Source organism: Linepithema humile, chromosome 4 (genome assembly GCF_040581485.1).
Source record: "Linepithema humile isolate Giens D197 chromosome 4, Lhum_UNIL_v1.0, whole genome shotgun sequence".
NCBI classification, from domain to species: Eukaryota; Metazoa; Arthropoda; class Insecta; order Hymenoptera; family Formicidae; genus Linepithema; species Linepithema humile.
This window is the reverse complement of record NC_090131.1, coordinates 27429890-27452614: the sequence shown is the minus strand read 5'-3', so window position 1 is coordinate 27452614 and position 22725 is coordinate 27429890. Positions and strand designations below refer to the sequence as shown.

Sequence of the window (22725 nt, the reverse complement as noted above, 5' to 3'; positions counted from 1 at the left end):
TTTTTATAGAGAGAATTTAATTTTCCATGTGCTTTGATAAAAAAAAAAATGGGAAGATCCTTAATCAGAATATAATTTTTACAAATAGAAGTATAAGAAATTTTTGCGTACAATTTTTTAAATAAACAAATTTATAGTGTACATTAATTTTCAATTGATGATAATTGCCAATCCTTTTTAATATGTTTAATGTGAATTAATAATTACACAATTATAACTTTGATTTTATCGAACCGTGAGACGGATTGTGTGATAAATAGTGTAAGTCTACACGTCAGAGTATCACGAATCAGGCACGCCCCGTTCGGCTTCGATTATCGGACATAGTTTTTAATCGTCGAAGCTCTCGGACGCTCTCACGTTCCGCTTGTTATTTTTACGTTATTTTCAAAGTTCGAAGGATTGCTGCAAATAGTTAATAAAAAATGAGTAAATTTGCTTTACTGTTTTGTAACGTCTCTGTTTTCGCACAAGTGAAAATTAATCGATAAGTGACGCATGTCTGTTACACACATCTATCGTTCAATTAATTGACAATTTATAGAATCGTAAAAAAAAAAAATGCGTGGTTCTTCTGCATCATTTTGCAAAACTGTGCTCTGCGTTATTCTGATATCGGAGTATTCCACCGCCGTTTTTGAGAAACACTGGCTTCCAGACCTGGAATGGCAGACTGCGAGTAACTGGGCGGATGGTCACATTCCAGAAATTGACAGTCATGTAATCTTTCCCGAGCAAACCCGACATGCAGTGGGTATTGCTGCAGCCAGTGATCTCAGGCTGTCCGAAATCGATTTGCCCAGGCAAGGATTACTGGCTCTGGCTAGAAACGGTCAATTGCAGGTAAGAGCGGTTTATCAACTTATGGACAAATGTGAAAAGAGATGATTGTTGGAATAAATCAAACGCGCAGAGAAAAGAACAATACGAATTCTCCTTCTTTTTTTCACATTCGACGCAAGTAGAAAATATTCATTTACGGAATATCGTAGTAGCTGTTCCGCTGACAGATTCACGATAATTGCAGTATTAATATTTTAATGATGATGCACTGTTTGCTATCTAGTTAATTGGAAAATTCAGCTCGTCGGGACATTTATCACAAAATGACAAACATCACAAAATGCTGAAGCTAATGTAGCTCGAGTGAAAAATTAAGCTCCGTTTATTAAATGACGATATTTCATATTTGTGTTTTGTACCAAACAATATGTTTCACAAGCTGAGCGATTCGAGAGCGAACGCAAAAATTAGTAGATGGTCGAAGAAGGGCAATCTCTTCTGGGCCGATCCGGCGAACTGGAACGGCACTTCAATAGCCGCTCCGCATCTCGAGCGTGTCCCATGTCGCCAGGACGACGTTGTTCTGCCGAGCGTGAATCGCACTTTAAGTATCCTTCTGCCTGTGAGAGAAATAGAGGTAAAGTCGATTCGGTTGTCGAACGAGCAGCAGCCATTCACCGAATGGGAATGGGAGGACTTTCAGGATCGTAGGGAGTTTTCCAGAGGTAGATTCACCGTAAAGTGAGTTGAGACGACAACCATACGTTCACAATTTCAAGTTTGTTTCGCATAAATTTCTTTTCCAGATACGCCGACCCTCATTTAGCTACGCACGACTGTAGCTCGTGCTTTTGTCAGGGGGATTCTCAAAGCGACTACCTCGAAGAGATCTGCGCCATTCAAAGACCGAGATGTGGATTTACGGGCTGCGAATATCCTCTTACGGTCGGATGCTGTATTTTTGCAATACGCCGGAAAATTAATTAATTAATTTCAGTGCATACGTTCCACTATATGCCGACGTGATTCATCGCGTTTCAGGTGGAAGGTCACTGCTGCTTGTACTGCGGCGGACGCGTTTACACCAGGGAGAAGCTCGCCTTGATGACGGTACAAATCGTGGCGGATGAAGCTTTGGAAGGATACGCGGGGAAAGTCGCCTGGCATACCAGACGCGCCTGGGACGGAGGAGTTGAAATCCTAATAAAGGAGAAAGATGACTATTCCGGGATTACGATACAAGAAGCAGTAGAGAACCTGCGAGAAATGTTGCAAAGTTGGCGCACTTATTTAATCCTCTCTAATTTCCGAAGAATCTTTAAGCGCGACTCAGAAGATTAATTTGCTTGTATCTCAAGCGGGAATTAGATGATGAAAGTTTTCCGATAATCTGGAAAGCAATTTTATCGCGGAAATTATCTCGTGTAGTTTGCATACGAAGCGACGATACAGCCGCGCACATAACGATAAAATTCTTTTATTCGCTTCTATTCTTATTCGCAATACCGAGATATTGATTGCCGTTGACGCCCTACGACGGCGCTCGATTTTTAATTCAGCTTTTTAATTGGAACGCGTAGACATCGCGATCGATCAATTGTTTTCATTCGAACTAATTGGAATGTAATTTATTTGTTATAGAATTTTATTGTATTGTTTTATTATTTCCGCATATACTCCTTCCATAAAGTTTCGTTTTAATCAAAATTTAAGCACATTTCAGAGAATATTTTAACGTTGACTGCCACATTTTGCAGAACATTCTATTACATTACGTTTACATAAGCATAAGCAAAATTGCCTCCGGTGAAATGCGCATGTATTCAGTTAACATGTTGAAAGTAATTCTTATAATTTTTTTATTATAAATAATTGTTGATTTTTACTTTTATTTAATATTTAGATGAATAAATTCAATCCAACACGCTTTTAATAAAATGATAAAGAACACGCGATCAATGGAAAAATAATATTTCAGAACAATAATTAATTAATAAAATTGTTTTTTTTACTTTGCTGCTTTTTTATTTTTCGTTACTCTTTCTTACATCTTTTAGGGTCAGGAATAGACGTGATGATCGCAGAAACGGCCGGTGCAGCTATGAAAGATTCTCGATTGGCTGTTACACTTGGACCTTTCTTCGGGGCAGCCCTCGCCGTGATTGCTCTTTTATTGTCGGCCTTCCTCTATTTCGGTTATTCTCTAGAGAAGTGAGTATCATGAATCATGTCTATTTCCACAATTGCTTTCCATAAATCATACAAAAGTATCAATCTGAGAGAAAGCTGTCGCTTATGTCGGTTTAAATGCAACATTAATATGTTTAACGTTGAATGCCATATGCCGCCATACGGTGACACGGCCGACTTCGAATGCGAAAAGTCGCGCCAGCATTTGGCGCCACATTGTATCCGAGATTTGCATACTTGGCACCGTTTGAGTGAAACGCCGTATTGAGCCCAGCACTCAATTAAATATCCCGGCAAGCTACACTGAACACAAACATCAGCGGAATTAAGGATTATCGCCGTAACGGAAAGATGAAAAAGAAAAGAAAAGAGATAAAGTGCTGCTGTTGCGCAGTTGGAAAAAAGAGGATTGAAGGACGAACTGAAATCATTTATATGCCATTTACATCAATATTGACGTTAGGATCGAAATTGAAAAGGGAAACTTTTCCGCGGACTTTACCGTCATCTGTAACATTCGTGCGTAGTGTATTTCCAACATTTGTATAAACACACCGCTCGACACACGATGGAATAGTAACTACGCCGGCGGAAACGTGATGAGAAAATGTATAAGAAAAATAAAGTTTGGTAGACAATATCGAGCGCGCCGTCAATTGGTGACACATGGAAAATTCCTGTCGATTTTAGCCGACAGGACTCACAGCTGGCTCTCTCTTTCTCTCTTTCTCTCTCTCTCTTTCTCTTTCGGATCTGGCGGATTTCCTATTGACAGTTTTGCATATTTGCGAAAAGAGTGGAAAGAGCAATTAAGTAAACGGATTATTAGCCAATGTACGTGTGCACATACACAGCGTACGTTTATATTTCGCTCTATCTGCATTCATTTCCGGCTCACGAGAGCGTCTAGAGCACGTAGGTATTAACTTCTTTCGAGGACACGCGAGAGAAGTTAATACCTACGAGAGAGTAGGCGAGAAAATTTTACGCGATATTTTTGCGCTATTTACATTAAAGTAGATCGACTCGGGACGACGTAACGATGAATTTATCGCAAACTTTAGTTTTTACGTAAATCTCAAGATGCTGAGATAACAATTTGGATTTAACGCGGTCTCTGAATCGGGCGAGGATAATTTTATTTGCTCGTGTAACAGCGGGATGCGGATAATAAAGAGCAGTACGACGGAAGCCGACGCTCTAAGTAGAACGAGAAGACGGTGGACGGCCAAGACAACGAGATTGCCTGCAACTCCATCAGGCCGGTCGCAAATTCACAGCTGACAAAATTCCCGCCTCCGGGCTATTAAATCCGCGGGGAAATGGAAAACGTCGAACTCGCCGGGATTCTCATTTCCCAGGCGTTCATCCGATACTACGAGGGGATGGGAAGAAGAGGGAGAGCGCGAGACTGATGGAAAGAGAAAGATGCGAAACGAGAGTAAGCGCGAGTGAAATCTGTTTCAGCGAGACAGAGTATTTTAATTTGCGAAGTAGCGACACGGATTAATGACAATTTAGCAACACGCGACGGAACGCGCTCTCGCTCGTTCATTTACACGGATTTACGTTTTCCTGCGCTAATTTCTTCACTCGCAATTCTCTTTCTTTCTCTATGATCAAAGAGAGATACGCGGCTGTGCACGCGTCTCTCTCATTCATCTAGCATTTAATTAGTTTGGCTCCCTCGGTGGGCCGACTGGTCGGTTTATTTCTGCTCTCAGCAGGCCTCGAGCCGAATGGAATTAGTCTCTGTGTAATTTTCTCGGCGCCGAATTCTGCTTGGAGCCGAAACCTTCGATCGCAAAGCTTTTGTAAAAATATTTCTTTTGAATAGACAAAAATACTGAGAATAATATAAAAAGATGTAACTAATTAAAATAAAATATTTCACTAAGATGCGCTTCTTAATTCTTGCAGCACAAAATAAAATTAACGACTCCAGCTATTTAATTTTCTTATAAAACTTTCTTTTTATTCTATTTTTCAAAGGTTACTGAGTCGAATTTATGTGACGTATCTCAGATATGAGAAGGATTTAGCGCATACTGTCTATTGATCTGACCTGGAATTTAATTTTTGCAGTGTTCTCTCGGGATGTATGGAAGCTGTCTCATCCGTCCGAGATGGAATTCGGGCGGACAAGCAGAAACACGGCTTCGCCCGTTTCGAGAACGTTCCTGAAGGCAACGTTCAAATCGTTAACAATCCCGGTATGAGTGGACGAGAGGCCGACGGTAATACCGAGATAACACAAGTCGCAGGTGGCAGGTTTGAAAATCCTCTATATAGATCCAAGAGAAGCAAGGAAGAGCATAAGATTCTTGACATCGATGCACCTCTCAGTCTCACCATTCTTAAAGGCAAGATTGATGATCGACTGCAAGACGAAGAGATGGACACTGAGGAATGAGAGTGCATTATCATTATTTAAATGTGTTATATTGATTAAAATATAGAATTCCAATTGTAAACTTGGATAGCCAAATATTAGCAATGCTGACAAATTGACAGATTAATGCAGTAGATATAATTTTTAATATTTTCCTATAAAGTTTCTCAAAGTAGAAGATTTGAAATGAGCGAATTAAATATTATTTTCTGGATCATAGAAAACATATATTAATAGTAAATTTTTTTATTAATAGAAACTATCTCTCAAACTTTGAAAATTTCATTAAATATTTGACAAATTCTTTGCAGCTGATAAAATATTTGATAAAAAAAATATTTGATAAAAGAAAGAAGACAAAAATGTTTACTTTTGATAGGAAAAATAACACAAGAAATTTTGATTGCGCCATATATAATATACATATATAATATACATGTATAATATACAAGTATGTAAATTAAAATTAAAGCGTACAATGTGTTGCTTACAAGTGTTTATTTCTTATTGTCGTACAACATCCATTCGAAATAACGATCACACGTGACGCCGATCACGTGAAGTCGTGTTTTAGACACATTACACGCACACATAAATTCGAACATTGTCGAATAGAATACATATTTATCTTTATATATACCTTTAATTAATATATAAGGACTCTCTGGATAAATATAGACGCCAAGTACACGAAATGCAGAGGCATAATGCTCGATCGCGTACGAAAAGAAATGATGAATTGTGATAATGAAAATTGTAATGGACGATAAATGTATCGTAACAGACAACGATGCGATTCTCTTCAACGAACGATCACCTATATCGCTCGTAATTTGTCGTAAAATATATCATCTATATATATGTATATAATATTAATGTATACATAATCATTTTATAAAGCTTTATTCATAGAATATATTAAACTCTTTGTTTTCAGTAAAAATTGTAACTTTGCTTTGCTTTGTACAGATATATATAATGTCTTCTTTTCATCATACACACGTGCTCATGCACATGTATGTGGCAATTAAAACCGAATGTGTATGTGGACAAAAAAAAAGGAGTGTTTTTGACCAATCAATTTGACCAATCAATAGTTGTAAAGCTCCCAAAATCGGAAATGTTGTTACATTCACATCTACATCTAATCGATTACTATAACTTGCTACGTTTATTGACTGCTTCATTGACTTATTTCCGACAATGTATCTTTAGCAGAATTTTTCGTAGATTTTCCTAAGAACCCGGCATCGATCTAGAGTTATCCTAAAACTCAACCTTGTAATAATTATCATTACACGTACATTTATACAGTATGATCTGTAAAAGACAGTAATTAAAAATAAGAATACATCCTTTAATAAATTTGAATTTTTGACTCCATTCGGATTTGTCTTAACTGTTTATGTCACACAGTCGCGATCATTTTGTTATGTCATTCGAAATGGAATGTCTATTACTTTCCACTTTCTTTTGCTTCTTTGAAATTCTATTATAAATTCTATTATAAATTCGAATGACCGCCGAGAGAGTCAATTTACCAATGTTCTAGTTAAAAGTAAAATAATAATATATTTTTTTCTTAATTAAATAATCTTATGATCATCCTGTATACATATACATTTTGCGCTAAATTATTATAATCACACGACAGAAAAGATCATGTCGCCTATAACATTAATTCGCATCAAAGTGATACAATATCGATACAATGGTAATTCGCGACTCGTGCTGTAGACACTCATGCGAGGTATGTATGATCATTTAATGCGAGTACCACTTTCCGAACTCTGTACGAGAATTAAATCCTACTATCTATTTGGCAATTACGTGAAATGAAAGAGCAGGAAGAGGGAGAAGAAGAGAAAGCCTTCTTTCGCGCGCATTGGTCCCTTTCCGTGACTTTCATGCAGTAAGTAATCGCGAAATCTGCCATTGTCGTGTGTGGCAGCATCTCGCGCGCTGCTATATACTAATCGCGAAACTAAATTACAAAGAAGACAATTAAGAGTCGTAATTGTATAATAGCGATAATAACGCGAACCGGACGGGTTTTCCGCGTACAATAACGCTAAACTATCGATTAATTCTCGGCCGGAATTTTCCTTAAATCGCAAATAATACAACTTTGTTTGCAAACATTAATTTGCATCAAAATCGATATGCGATACGACTCTTTCGAGCGCATATCCGTGTGTATAACGACGGAAAAAACCTGACCGCTATTCGACTTTTATCGACTCGCGAACGCGGATTTATCTTGGACGATTCATCCTGAACGAGCCAAATACATTCTACATCCGTTAACATATATTTAACGAATGTTGCGCGCTTTCAGATTAATGCAAAACAAATTATCGTTGTTGCATATCATCGATAATCTTAGAACCGATTACATCAATATCCGTTAGTATTAACAACAGTGCTTTACAAAATAATAGCACGTCATCAACTCGACGCGGTTGATCCACCGCATATCGTACAATTAGGACTGCGTTTCGATATTCATTGCCAGTATTAAAATGCTATAATGTACGTAACGCGAATTATAAATCAGTACTGACAGTGAATATTGGAATGCAGTCTAGATATCGTCCGTAAAACGTAAATGCAAAAGTCATCGATCCCATCAAAACTTTCACATCGCATTTCTAATTGTACGATATGCGTTGGAATCAACCGCATCGAGTATTTTTCAAAGCACTCTGGTAATGCTAATATAGATACTGAAATATTAAGATGTTAAGATGATGTTAATATTAAGATGATATTAAAATATCAATATATAATTTATATATCCATATCTATATAATTAATAACATTAACATATCTACATAATTAATATTATGTAGATATATAAATTATAATCGATAATCTTAACATCACTCAATCTTAAATACTTCATATATATTTATATAAAATATGTCAAACAATGATATCAGGTATGTAACAAAGTTCGCGAAAATTTTCGCGAAATTTATTATCACCGAAACCACACGCTTTGTCGGTCGCCTAATAATTTCGTATCGTATATAAGTGCAGACACAATCGCATATATTTATCGACAAAATTGTGTCAAAGTAGATCATATTAATATATGCGCTATCAACTTCAGAAATATTTTTTTGAGTCTCAAATAGTTTCGTCATTCATTATAAATCTAGAGAACAAGAAAAGATCGTTTATATTTGAGTGCCTTTTTCGAAATAGCTTTTTATATTTCGCGTTACATTGAATTGTATGACAAGGAACCACTCGACCACCTCGGTATATTCTCTTCACATGTAATACAAAAAATGTATAAAGCAAATTTATTTACGCGATTGTGTACGCATAATAATATTATACTTGCAAATGTACGATAGGTTTCTAATTTTCATAAAAATATTACAACATCTTGATGAATTAGAATACCTCGATGTACATATTCTTCTTAAAATTAGAAATACGTACTAATACGTACGTCATATTATACGTACAATCACATAAATAATTTAGTCGCCTATATGTTCCTCATTTTGTGATGCAAAAATTGAAAGAATAAACCCGAGAAGGCACTCCTGGCAAAAATATATTGGTTTAGTAAAGGGCCATAATATGTGTATCATGTTGGCGTTTAAGCTTTAAATTGTTGCCAGGAAAAATTGAAATAACTTGTAGCTCTCGGCATTAAATTGTACAAAGTTTCATCTTATTGAAGGAAGACATTTAGGAAGGAATGTAAAGAAATTGCACTAATCCCTAGAGAAATATATTCATATATTTGTTAATTCTGATCTCTGAGCGATAAGTAGACGCGTTTATCATCAACGGTATATCTTTCGGTTCCTTCAAATTTCTATAAAGAAAAGTTTAATGGTCAAAAATACGCATGTGGAAGAGTAATTTCACGGAAATGTATAAATCGATGTTAGTGCGTAAAAAACTGGCAAATGTAAGATATTTCCAAATTTTTAATCTAAGATACCAGATCTTCGATTAAAATTTTCAGTTCTTGAAACAATTCAATCAAATCATTTAAACGCCTTGATATCGTACAAGTTGGTCAAAAAATTTTGGAAAGGGTAATTAATATAACCCTGAATTTTCTAATTTTAACAATTGTAGACTACAATTGTAGTCTACAATCGTACAGAAACAATCGTAGATTTGTTTCTGTCCAAACAAAGTGTTTTTATGTAACATTCCAATTTACTTGATTAAAATTAAAAAATTGCTATTTAATTATTCTTTTATAAGACATTATATCAATTCTATGTGAGTTATTAATTCTTTTCCCAAAAATTTTGGAAGCAATCGTAGATTTGAGAATTTAGAATTGACAAATTTATAACTGTTTTTGTCCAAGCAAAATCTGGAGATTTCGCACTTCGTTTAGTAACTCGCGATTTTTGTACTCCAGAGAGCTCACTTTATTCTTGTACGAGTCATTTTCATTTGTCAATTTCTTTACTTTGTTCTCCAAATTATCCAAATATTCCTTTTTTTTCCTCCTTGATTCCTGTGCCGATATCTGAAAAATGATAATAATAGTCAATATCTTTAATGTTGTAACTGCAATTTTTTAATTTAAAAATTTTTTAGTTGAAAAAATTTAAAAATATATAAAACACGTAATTTTATGTACCTTATTCTTTATTTTCCTGCGTATTTTCTTTAAATATTTTTCCTCTTGTTTCGACAGAGGTAGCTTTGTAGGTACGGGATACCCTTCGGCTACCAAAGTTCTCTTTTCTTCTTCCGTTAGTTCCAACGTTCCCGTCGATCCCTTCTGTAACGTCAATCGAACGTAAGTGCATCACGTTAATGTGTACATACATACTTGAATCAATAAATTTGACAAGAAAAATGGATCATGATTTCGCAGGCAGATCAAGCGATAACAAGACTAAATCGCATTCAATGTGCAAAAGTCATCAATAACAGAAGCTTCAAGTTTGTTTATAGAAACCCAATAACCTTGCTGATATGACAGTATACGACCATGAATGTTAATATTATGCAAATGTAAACAGGCGGAGATTTGATCGTTTAATCAAAAAATAATTTTTCTAAAAATAAGTTCAAGAACAATAAGTTCTCAGAATACCAGATGGAATTGCTAAATAAAAAGATGTTTTTTGTTCATTAATAAAAATTAATAAAAATTACTATTTGCGTTACGATTTAGTATATATCACTGATTTTTTTTAGACATTATTATTTGTAACGTTCGCATAATATATTTTAATATCGATAGTGAAAGTACGAGTTAGATTATTTAAAAATTTTTTAAGCAGTATTGAACGCGAATGTCTTCCGATTTTTCCTTTTTTAACACTGTGCAGTTTATTTATACTTCGCTGATCTATCGATTTAATAATAATCCACCTCGAGTTGCGATGTCAAACTCTGTGATGTCTTACCGGCTGGTTGGAAATCAAGGGCGTATTAATGGGTTGCCGAGTGGTGTGAGTGCCACCAGGGTTGGTGACGTAGAGTCGCGGCGCCAGCAATCCCCTGAGATTCTGCGTGGAAGAATCTCGGCGTTTCGGCGAGCAGGAAGCGGAAGCGATACTCTCGGTGTCGGAGTTTACGCTGCTAGGGGGTGTTGGCGGCAACCCCTGTTTCACTTCACTCAACAACACCTCTTTTCCATTGCAAACCACACTGTATTCCTCTTCTACATCCATATCCTCTATATCCATGCTCTGAAATTAAAACAAGGATAATAATAATAAAAGCTAAAAATTCGTGGAACTTTTTAAGCATCTAATAACGCGCGGCTTAAAATCTATTAAATTCTATTTATCCTTCATTCATTTTCAATTCAAAAAAATATAATTATATAAAAAATTAAGACTCAATTAATTCAACAATCTAAAATTACAATGTATCAGAACTGAAGAGCTGGTTATTTGTGCCAAAGTATATTTTTTTAATAAATTCAACTTACCCACGTTTCGAGTATAATTATAATAATTTTATAAATTTTTCTTCGAGCACTATATATATATATATATTCAAGTAAAATCGTGGTAAGCACACACACACACACGACACACATACACAAATCTTAAGATGTAGATAACATAGATAGATAATATAAATTTAATGTTAAAGTATTTTGTCTTTTGCATTATCTATATCGATATGATATTGATTCAATTCGAGATACCTGATAATAACTCTCGTCCTCCTGCTCACTATCGCTTATGTGCGAAATCTGGGTTTTGGCATGGTTAATGGTATGCGGGGACAGTATTGTTATCGTACTTTTATCGTCAACCATATCGCAACTCGACTGACAAGGTGCGCAGGGGCTGGCCGGTGCGCTAATAGGTTCGCCCTTGATTTCAGGACATTCGTTATCTTCTTGAGATACTACGTTATCCCTTTTAAGAACAACGGTCAAGGTGGTGGACGATGCTAATGGCGACGATGTCGATTCAATATGGCTAGAAGTGCTGTTTATCGAAATAGCCGGAAAACATTCTTCTTCCATATCTGTAACATTTTTGTATAAATCCCTTTTTATGATTATTCCATGACACTGATTTCGAAGATAAAATAGATAAAATAGAAAGGTTCAAGAAACGCCATGTAAAAGCATTTTCTACACTAAAATCACATGTTTCTGTTAAAATAAATGAATATCGAAACATGTGGCGTTCTTACCGAGAGACTTATGATCGAGGTTAACAAAATCTATGGTGGAATTTGTATTTGTCGTAGTTGAACCAACACTTTCCGAAGAGGAACCTGAATTGGGCGTATAAGGATTAGCTCCTGGCGTTGCTGGGCTCGGTGGAGGGCTGGCAGTCAGTAAACTGTAGCTGTGTTCGGCTTTTATCGGTCGTGGTCCACCTAAGGCAGCATCGGTCATTAAGCGATCCCTGAGAACTACGGTGTCCCTCGTACATAATACGTTCCCCCACTCCTCTTCCTTGGTGCTCATAAGGACATCTTGGCCGCTTACCTGCAGTATTTAGCAAAAATTTGTAGAAAAGATTTTTTTTCCGTTAAATTCTTAAAACAGAAATTGGTAAATTTGCACATTAGCTACTCCCTCTCCGATCTCTTTGAAATTTGGTATCTCCATGTATTTTGGATTTCTGAATACGAATCTGGAAGAATTTTTCGTCGATCGGACATATTCAGATCGTCATCTTGAAAAATGCACAAAAAAAACTTGTTTTTAAATCTCGCTTTACGTGGAAAGTTGTAAACCCATGTGGAACCTTGCTTCGCATGGAAAGTGTATGCGTGGAGGCAGTGTGTTCCGCCCTTTTGCGAAGAACTTCACCATAAAAAAAAATAACCTAACTCAACCTAACCCTACCTATCCTAAGGTTAATCTTTGTAAGATTAGGTTAACCCAAAAGTAGGTAAGGTTAGGTTAGGTTATTTTTTTTTATAGTGGAGTCCCCCGCAGGAGAGCGGAATACATTGCCTCCACGCATACACTTTTCATATGAGGCGAGGTTCCACATGAGTTTAAAACTTTCCACGCAAAGCGAGATTAAAAAACAAGTTTTTTTTGTGCATTTTTCAAGATGGCGACCTGAATATGTCCGACCGACAAAAAATTTTTCCAGATTCGTATTCAGCAGTAGAAAATACATGGGGATACCAAATTTCGAAGAGATCGGAGAGGAAGTAGCTAATGTGTAAGTTTATCCAGAAATTAGATATTAAAAAAATTCTATAATGAGAAAAATATGCGATGTAGCACATGTGATAATATTAGAAAAATAAACACTTATTTAAAACAAAAACAAATGCAAATTCTTAAAATTTTCTAAAATTATATACATATATAGGAAATTAAGTGTGGAAAATTTATTTATTAATTATTAAATAACTTATTAATTTTATGGAGTAATGGATAAGGAAAATGTGTAAAATGGAATCCGACCGTAAAAGACTGTTGTAAGCAATGTATTTTGTAATTAATAATACTTTTAGAGTTAATAAATTCAGTCATAACTGCAAAATCCAATAGAATTAAATAGAATAAAAGAAAGCGCTCACCAATTATCGATAATTTACAATAATTTGCAAGACAATCGCTCGATTTTCGCACTCGATGTCGACTTTACTGTCGTCTCCTCACAACTAGATGTTCACTCTCACAATTAAGAAGCATATTGAGAACACATACATGCTTTTTCACTGTACATACATAAACATCTTTTAGAAGGTCGCAAAAGTCACTTTAACGATTTTGTAACAAGAAGAAATAAACACAATATAACATTAACTTCGAATTTTGCAAACATTGATTCCTATAATTATGATTATTCTTTTAGATCTTTGTATAGACTTTTAGAATCAATACGGATACTTTTTTGCCGAATAAACCATCAAAATGTTTTATTTTTTAGCCCTGATAATGGATCGCTATGCGAGTCTGCCAAACATCGTTCGGCTCTCTAGGAATTTGGCGTCGCACGCGATCAATTCGTGCGATTCGAGCAATAGGAGCAGAGAGAAAGAGAGAGAGAGAGAGAGAGAGGGAGAGAGGAAGAGAGAGTAAGATCAAAGATCTATCCTTCACACACCGGCACGTGAAATTTCGCCGCGAAAGCGTACGACGTAGCACGAGGCGAGTCAATGAACAACACGGGAGAGGCCGGCGTCCGCGGTTGTCAATGGTTGCCGTCTCGCGACGAGGTGTCAAGGACCCCTCGACGCGCTTCTAAAATTATACCGCGAGCGTTCCGCGAGCGGTCACACGTAAGCGAAGGAGAAGGGCGCTTAGGTTGAGCGGTCAAGTTGAAGGTCGGCCGTTACCCGCGGGAGTGCGGAGATAGTTGGTAGCAACGACTCCGCGTCCTTCTGCACATCTTCTTGGGGAAACCACCCGGCGACTCGGCAATGCGGAACCCGAGTCTCAAAGTTCGGACAGGTCTTTTCGTCGTTTCGCGGACGACGCGGTTGTTGCTACCGACTTCTCGCTCCGCTGCTGCTGCCTCTACGTACGTTTCGCAGTTGGTTCTCTTCCAGCCGCGGACTTCCCCGTTATGCACGGGCTGCTCTGTGTAATCGAGGTCGGCATGATACTTAAGCGATGACTGAAACGATGTTTGCTCGGTGTCGCGCGTTCGCAGCGGCTTATGAAGCATATAATGAAGATGGCCTATTGAGTTGAGGAACACGAGATATGATCGGGGGGAAAGTTTTGAAGTAGCATTTTATAATGCCTCCTTGTCTTCGACAATTAATCCGACAGCGATTTGATTAATTAAATTTCACGAAGCTGCATCTGAATTTTGACACGCTTTGAATCATTTTCCTTTTGTTTCTGCTCTTTTATTTCTGCTCTTTTGTTTTCCCTCTTTGCCTCTTCCTGGATTCTCCTTAATTTGGATGAGAATGTAGCAATTTTCTGCAAGTGGATAATTAGTTACAATGGAACTATTAGTCGCCAACAACCCGGAACACAACTTTAAACGTCAGAAGTCGTCTTCAATTTTCTTCAATGCTTGATTTTCCATTCAAATTCTCTTGCAGAAATTTATCTTTATGCATCAGCATACTAATAATTAATATTATAATTCTTTGCGAATTAATAACAATTAAAAAAGTAAAATAAAAGAGTAGATTTGTCAATAAAACATTTAAAAATAAGCTTTTATTCCATGAGGCTTTTATTTTATTCAATCTGGCTGAATCAAAGCGGTTATTTGATCTTAAATAATCGCTTTGATTCAGCCAGACTGAAAAATATTCTTGACTCATACTTGATTCTGAAAAGATCTCGCATTCAGCGGCTCCATAAGGATTTGCCAGCTGCAATAATGCGGAACTGGATTCGCAAGGTCACGACTCCACTCTTCCTTTCCTTCTCCTTCTATCTTCCTCGCGCTCCTTTTTTTGATCCTTTTGCCCTTCCGCTCTCCGTTATACTCCGGTCGCGCGGCCAACACTTATCTATCATCCATTCTACGTTTCACTTCCGGCGGAAGCGCGTTGGTAACAGATAATCTTTCTCGTTGTCTTTTTGGAGAGGATGCACGTCTCTTTTTGTTTGTTCGTTACGTCTCGTTCATCGATGATTTTTTTAAATAAAATTACTCTAATTAGTCTTTGTTTATTTATCACGTTTGAATATTCCATGTTGTTTGTGCAAACATTAGAGATATATACACAATCGCATGAATCACTGTAATAAATTATTCCACGCGGTGATAAATTAGCCGAAGTAATTTTCCGTATGTCGTAACATCTTTCAGGAAATCTTCTCTGCCCGATAAGAAACTACGACGCCACTTCTTTACTATTTTTAACACGTAATTCCGCTGCAGATTTATCGACAGTTTTCTTGACAGAATCGCAACAATCGCATTATCGCTGACGCTGCTCTAAATCTTTTAACCTTTTCGAAACAGTTTTCTTATCAAACAATTAACTATCAAAGTAAATCTAGAAAAATTGACATATCTGCATTATTTATTACGTAGCACGGGCATGCTTTAAAAAAAAACGAAACAATTATCAAACATTTAACTTGTCGAGTTTTCGCAGGCAATTATAATTCGACGTCGAGGAATTTGCGATTAATTCGATGACTCTTGTACGCGACGGGGATGGGAACGTCAGCATTAATAAATTAAAGGTAACCGAATGATTAATCGCCGGTGCGCGGTGTTTTCTCTACGTCCATTACCAGTATATCCTCTTCTAGCGCGGTATTTCCGCTGGAAATCACTCCGTGGAGGGCTGGCGCTTTTGCGCGCCCCTCCGGGGTAGGAATTCCGATTGAATTTGTCCGCCGCAAAATTGCAATGCAGCGATTGATATTAACTGACTGCGGCGCAACACGGGAAGTGCATCGTGCGCCGGGTTTGGGCTCAGCAATTTTCGCGACGAGTTATTTCGCTAGCGCGGCATTATTTCGTCGTTCGAGAAATCCGCGGGACCTCTCGCGCAATCGCTTCGACGCGCGATTGCTCATTTTCTCACGAATGATTATTGTTACGGGCCCCTTCGTTATTGCGCGCGATTGTCGTTACAAGCGTTATTAATACTGTAAGTAATTGAGGAGACGAGGGGCGTGTTCGTTTCAGGACACTTCCTTCTTACATTCAGAATTAAACGGGGGTATATTACGCTATTCAGGAGACAAGATGTCTTTCGTTTTATAATTCAAGACAGGATTAATTTAAAATTCTTCATGTTTGCACTGATACTAATAATTATAATTTTCTTTATGTTATTATTCGCATTTGAAGAATGCTAGATAAACTAAGTGGTATCCGCGATATATTACCAGGCACATTAACAGAACTGACCTTTCCACTTGTCGATTCGACGCTAAACTCTGATGCACGGGTCGAAAAGCAATTGTGCGCCGATGCATTGAAGGCGTATATACAGACAGAGACGCACTCGTGGGTAATGCACCGGAGAGAATTGCAGTGGCATGTTCGCGCGGTGCTTCAAAAGCTGCTATACAGTAATACATATGAATAAGAACGGACATCGTAAAAAAAAGCGCGCTGTGTATGTAACGCAAGATAAAACTTCAAGCCGTTTCCACGACGTTTAAGCATACATTTATAATCGCTGCTTATATCGTGCGCAATCGCAAGTCGCGAGAGCAGGCGCGCGCTTAATTATTTCTTCTAAGTCGCTAATTCGCGATTTTACGCACTTTATATCAAAGTGTAACAAATTCAACATCATCGTGCAGTTGCGTTTAATGATAGTAATACGAGTGCGCGAAATGATAAGTTTACGAATGGAGTTATAAAGCGTATAAAAAAATGGCACGATCCCGTTTTCAACATCTGTGCACGTGCACCGCAAACAGAAGTATAAATTCCCAATGAAATTGCGATAGCAGTCCACAATTAAATTGAAGTCACGATAAAAACACAATCGTAAAAAAGGCGCAACCTGAATTTTCGTCATATCCTGCATAATGTACCGTCCGTGATTACGGCATTTCCATATCGCGCCCGTAAAATAACTCGATTCGTCTCGCGCCCGTAAAACCGCTTACGTTGAAAAGAACAGAATTTCGTACTTTCAGCACGAAGCACGGGCGAAAAGTCAATGTACGCTCGGCCGAATATCTAATTACGCTAATGCGACTGTACCTGAAGTCCACCCGGAATATTAATAAGACCGGCCGCGAGTCAACAAATATTTCCCAATGTTATTCTACATGATTCGGAGGAATCATCCGTTATAATTGGCTTGTTCTTTTTGCTGCGATGAATTCCAGACGGTGCAATTACATTAAAAAAATTTTCGAGTGCCAGTTATACGTATGCCAATCAATACACGTATAGCTGTGTACGAGAGAATCGTCGAGAAAAATCCCGACGAATTAGATTGATTCCATTATCCTGCAAATTAATTATCAGCGCAGATTGACGTTAATTATCCTGTCTCAACGCGGAGGGAATTATCGCAGATCACGGCCGATAAAACTTTTTACACCGCCTTGAATTATCGCACGGTGTTTATTGTTTCATGAAGATAGAGTCAATTTTTCATTCTTATGCAGTTATAAAAGCGGCTATTTATTGAAGCTAATTATCGTCATTGTTTTATATTGTATTCAGTCACACTGTATACTAATTAATGAGACGTTCTCCGCTTAATAATTTAGTGCATAATTCGAATATAAATTTTAATTATTATAATGAGAAGATTTTATTACACTACCAGGATGTTTTTCGTATAAGATTTATTTATGCCTAAAAGTATTTTGGTAATACAAATAGGAATTTTTATACTATTTGCAAAATGTGTCTCGTCTATTTGCAGCAATCATTTGCACATCACGAAGAAGCTACGGCTCTGTTGTAGATGAATAGGTCAACCTTCCAGGATTCGAATCGGCACGAGGAGGAGGGTATTTCAGCGGCGTCTGTCGGCCTCGTCGAAGTCACGAAAAAAGGTGAACGTCCTCGAGTTCCATCCGAACCATCCCGTCACTTCGTCTACTCCCCACTACGGCCGACGAGACGAGCGACGACTCCGGCGACGACGACAGGTCTCTCTCTCCCTGGCCGAGGCATACAACTCGTTTCAAAACCAGATCCCTTCACAACAGGTACTACCGTAGCCGTGAACCTTCTCACAGGAAAGTCGAGAAACTCTAGAAAGCCTCGTTCGAAACGATCGAAACGCTGAGCCACGCACGCTCGGCCGTGAAACGCGACGACGGGATCGCATAACGTTAATACGAGCTGTTTATTTTGGAAAGCTGATATAGAAATAGTTTGCGTCAGCCATTATTCCAATAACATCAAGTACACTGAACGATTCTCGTAATCAGGAAATGATGCAAAATTAAATTTTAAAGCATAGGGGAATGCAAATAATCGTTGAATAAACAAATATTGTGTACAATTATAATTGACTCGACATTCAATTAATTTTACGATTTTAGTAAGTTGCATGAAAAACAGAAATTTTTTACTTATTTTTGTTTTATATTGTACCCATGAGATTGATAGTTTAGTGAAGAAAGTATACCAAGGATAAATTATGCGCGCACACATAGATTGATGAATGGAGCGAGTGCTTTTCGTAAGTAAGATTAGCCTCTTAGGTAGTAAGCTATATTTATGGTTTTCGGAATTCGTGAGTACGGAATTCTCACGTACGAAAATGTACACTTCGGAATTATTTACACGCTGTTTTTCGCTCGTCTTCGAGAAACGTGGACAATAATTTATCTGTCGTACGTTCCGTCTGCGATCCGAGATCAACAGGTAGCTTTACGCGACGGGTAGACACACGACAGAGAATGAAAAAATTCTATAGAGATGGAAGATATTCTCTTGTAAGATGGATGATGTGGAAAAAATTATTTTATTGCTCGCTCGTGTAATGGCGTCAAAGTTTAGATAGACTTCGCTCACTTGCGAAATAAAATGACGCGCTGCTATTATAGCAAATATATTATGTACATTTTCGGGATGTATAATACGTTGAAATAATTAAAAGTGTGTGTAATATTTGCTTACTTAAGAGGCAAACATAAATCTGAGAGTAAAAATTGTCGTCTTCTAAGATGTTATCAATTTGTTATCAAGGCAAACGCTGTTGATATAACAAATTACACACAACGTTATAAATAGACAAAGATTTCATTAAAATTGTGCTAAATATATATAAAAGAATGGCCCTCCGCATTCGATTCGAATTATCTCCATTCGTTGAATCTCCATTCTTAGGCATAATAGCAGAAAGCAATAAATTTATTATCTATAATTTATTAATTTATTATTTATTATATTAATAAATTTAATATAAAATATCACTAATAATAAATTTATCGCTTTCTGCTATTATGCCTAAGAATAGAGCAATCAACGATAATTCGAATCGAATGCGGAGGGCCATTCCCTCTTTGTGACCTCGGAATACATCACTTCATCGAGTAATATTCGAATACGACAGACCAATAAAAGCAAATGAAATGACTATTGGGCGATACAATGCTTGTGATGGAGTCAAAAGGCTTGATCGCAGTGCCGCTTTCAATTACTGTTTTTTTTTTCTTACTGGATGTTGCAGAAATGTAAGAGAGCACGTGCAAATTAAATCAATAAAAAAATCACTTTGATTATCAATCGCGATAAAACACAGGCTGCTTTATGTTGCTCGTGGCTTGCTTTATATTGTTCGTGGATTTAGCATCCTCTGATTTCAAATCCTCAACTGTCTTCGAGTATGAGAGTAACCGTTAAATAAACATCGTGTAAATCAGTTTAGAGTACATTTCTAAGTCTAAGCATATACACACGCGGATTCGCGAAAATGCTTGCGTGTGAAATCGTGCACGAGGAATCCTTGTGACTTTGAAATCGTGTGTAAACGATTAAAGTTCTCCCAAGGCGTATATTTTCACGTAGTTAACATTATCAGTGATTAGCCATGCAATATTCCGTTCAATAGTTCATTATGTATAGATATGTCAAGGACGCAAATTAATTGGCTTTTATATCGTTTGTAATTCACAACGTAGTACACGACCGTAGTGCTTGATATTCCAATCTTCCTCGGTTCGTCTCGCTCTCTCGCCTTCGTCAGACATGCGAATTTTTTGCATACTGAACGTAAGCGAAGAACTTTGGCCGTTTCTAGATTATCTTAGTCAGACATTCTCGGTTGTTTGCACTTTCATTTGCTTAAGTATTTGTTTATTCGCGTTCGCTGAACGCGACATCGATGAATAATGATAATTTTTGTTCTAAGAAGAGAAGAAGGTCATCGTGTCTAATGAAGAATTCTTGTTCTAAGTAAATCTAACGGCGACCGCAATCTCTAATAGAGCCTGTAATAGATTAGCCTGGGGCGAATGACAAGCTGGTATTGATTAATTACTTGGGAAAGAATTAATCTAAAACTGCGATATCACATCAATATAATTATAGTTATTCCGAACGATGGCTTTTAAATGGACATCATTAGAGAGATAATCATTAATGAAATATAATTATAAATCTATGCCGCACTGATGCTGCTTATCAAAGTTCGAAGAAAGTTTTCAGCCGGGAAATCCTGAGCATTTCACAAACCCGAAAGCATCGACTTGCTCCGTTTATATTGTATTTACAGCAGGCACGAGGTCATCTTGATAACAGCGACGCTTTTTCGAAGCCGAAGTGAAACGCGCTACGCGCTGCATGCGCACCCGCGTACGCGGACAACAATAGAGATATAAAGCTGAGGTAATGGGCGTCGAGAAAGACTGCGCCGTTATCAATGGGGTCAGACAGAGAGGAGGTGGTTTATAGAGGGTTTCGAAAAAAAGGGCGACGCGATGCGTGGAAAGACCGGATGGCGAAATAAGACGGAAGAGCCGACGGAGGGAGGAGGCGTGCAATGGCGGACGCTGATAAGAACTTATCGGGTCGGTCGTGTGCGTAACTACTCGACACGACTGATTCCCGGGCCACCGTTTCGCTTTATCGCCGTCGTATACCTGTGGGTCTGTTTAACAGGCCCCGATAAATGTGCGAGTCGAAAAAGTCGCGCCTGGCGACCACTTGCGTCACCGGTTATGCGAGAAGCCCGTCGAGATGAGTGCCGGATTTAGAGGCAGGCCCGTTAAGCCCACCATAATTCCTGCTATCGCGAGCCTAATGGCAAATTTATACAAAATTTACTGGAGAGCCAGCGAATCAAATATCGAGCTACCTGTTTTTTTTTGTTTAAATTTTTATAAAAATTAAATAAGACAGCAGTCATTGATGACATAACGTCGAAAAGAGCGTAAAAAAATAAAAAATAGTGATAGCCTAATCTGTCAAATGTTTTTTTAACATTTCGCTTTAGAATTTTATGGTATCCGAAATTGTTGTGGAAATCGTAAATTTATATTCATTAGCAGCATTATGTATCTCTCATAATTATCTATCAGAACTCCTGTGCCTTCAAGGATATGCTAACATGTACATTGTCAGTCAAATTACGAGTCGTATTTAGCATACGAGCTTGCTTAAAGCGGCGGAAAAGAAGCGGGAGTGTCACCGCCTTAAATAACGTACGACGATGGCAGACTCGGCGAGACCTACATAGATGAAATCGAGAACCGCAGCGCGCCGGAATGCGCTGCACTCGAGAACTCATACACACGAGCGCCCTTGCTAGACAAGAATGCCAGACAACAATCCGGAAAAGATTCCTGGCCGTTAGCCTCTATATATTGGCGAGCGTTTAGCAACATAAATTAATACAATTACGAGATAGTGGACCTGTGAAAGAATATGAAAGTCAGAGAATGCGTTTCTTACTATGTTTTTCTTTTTATTTTTACTGATTATAAATTATTCATCTATGTATCTTTATATGAATTTATCTTGATATATGCGCGCCTTATCTTTACTGTTATCTTAAGCTGTACATTTGAGAGAAAAAGAAAGAGCATGTGTATAAGTTACACATTTTCACGAGAAGAAGCATATGTATGAAGTAAATCTCTAATCGCCAGAGGGTCTGCGGGCAATCACAGCGTTTTTATCTCTTTCCTCTGATAGCGACCGCGCGTTGGCCGATAACGCGGTAGGAGAGCTAAATGGATTTCAGAAATTGCTCGATGTTAAATTTTCAAGACAATCCGGCAAGAAGCCTAATCCATCTCGCGCCACGGCGAATCGAGAATAGATGAGATGTTATGCTTCATTGAACCTACGCCGATATTATGTGTTAATATTTCATCGACGAAAATAAAATCAATTAAGTTGATTGATAATTGTTGTAAGAAAATTTATCTTTAAATAACAACGCTCAAAGTATGCAGAAATTATGTTTGAAAAAAATTCTGAAAATTCACACGATACGAGTTCTAATCAATGCTCATCCTTGAATCAATATTATTCAGTTCTAGCGCGAATGTTATCTGTCGTCGT

The 22725-nt window shown here is 37.5% G+C and overlaps 2 protein-coding genes across 6 annotated transcripts in view; one reads left to right on the top strand and one right to left on the bottom strand.

The window, feature by feature from the left end:
- The first annotated feature begins 265 nt into the window (after positions 1-265).
- Amnionless (amnion associated transmembrane protein) lies at positions 266-5858 on the top strand. Of its 2 annotated transcripts, none has more exons than XM_012371861.2 (6): positions 266-843; positions 1223-1524; positions 1590-1728; positions 1825-2059; positions 2841-2994; positions 5059-5858. In XM_012371861.2, the coding sequence occupies exons 1-6, from the start codon at positions 562-564 to the stop codon at positions 5384-5386; spliced, it is 1440 nt and encodes a 479-aa protein (XP_012227284.1). In that variant the 5' UTR covers positions 266-561; the 3' UTR covers positions 5387-5858. The 2 variants fall into 2 exon arrangements, with proteins under 2 accessions (XP_012227284.1, XP_067209324.1); XM_067353223.1 differs by having other exon boundaries at positions 607-843; positions 1255-1524.
- Positions 5859-9107: 3249 nt separating this feature from the next.
- The window catches only part of CrebA (Cyclic-AMP response element binding protein A), a 29513-nt gene continuing 15895 nt past the window's right edge, over positions 9108-22725 (bottom strand). For 2 of the 4 annotated variants that reach the window (XM_012371801.2, XM_012371802.2), the window contains 5 exons: positions 12023-12323; positions 11523-11851; positions 10771-11055; positions 9993-10136; positions 9108-9878 (listed from right to left, as the gene is read on the bottom strand). In XM_012371801.2, the coding sequence (XP_012227224.1) occupies positions 9693-9878; positions 9993-10136; positions 10771-11055; positions 11523-11851; positions 12023-12323 (1245 nt within the window). In that variant the 3' untranslated portion in view covers positions 9108-9692. Of the gene's footprint in view, positions 9879-9992; positions 10137-10770; positions 11056-11522; positions 11852-12022; positions 12324-12401; positions 12528-13378; positions 13531-22725 lie in introns of those variants that run through there. The other 2 variants (XM_012371803.2, XM_067353224.1) reach the window with 2 other exon arrangements.

What these genes read in the sequence shown, in the direction of transcription:
- Amnionless (XM_012371861.2), top strand. Translation starts at nt 562, where the DNA reads ATGCGTGGTTCTTCTGCATCATTTTGCAAAACTGTGCTCTGCGTTATT. An exon ending in CTAGAAACGGTCAATTGCAG is followed by an intron (nt 844 to 1,222) that starts GTAAGAGCGGTT and finishes ATGTTTCACAAG; the next exon opens with CTGAGCGATTCGAGAGCGAA. An exon ending in AGAGGTAGATTCACCGTAAA is followed by an intron (nt 1,525 to 1,589) that starts GTGAGTTGAGAC and finishes TTTCTTTTCCAG; the next exon opens with ATACGCCGACCCTCATTTAG.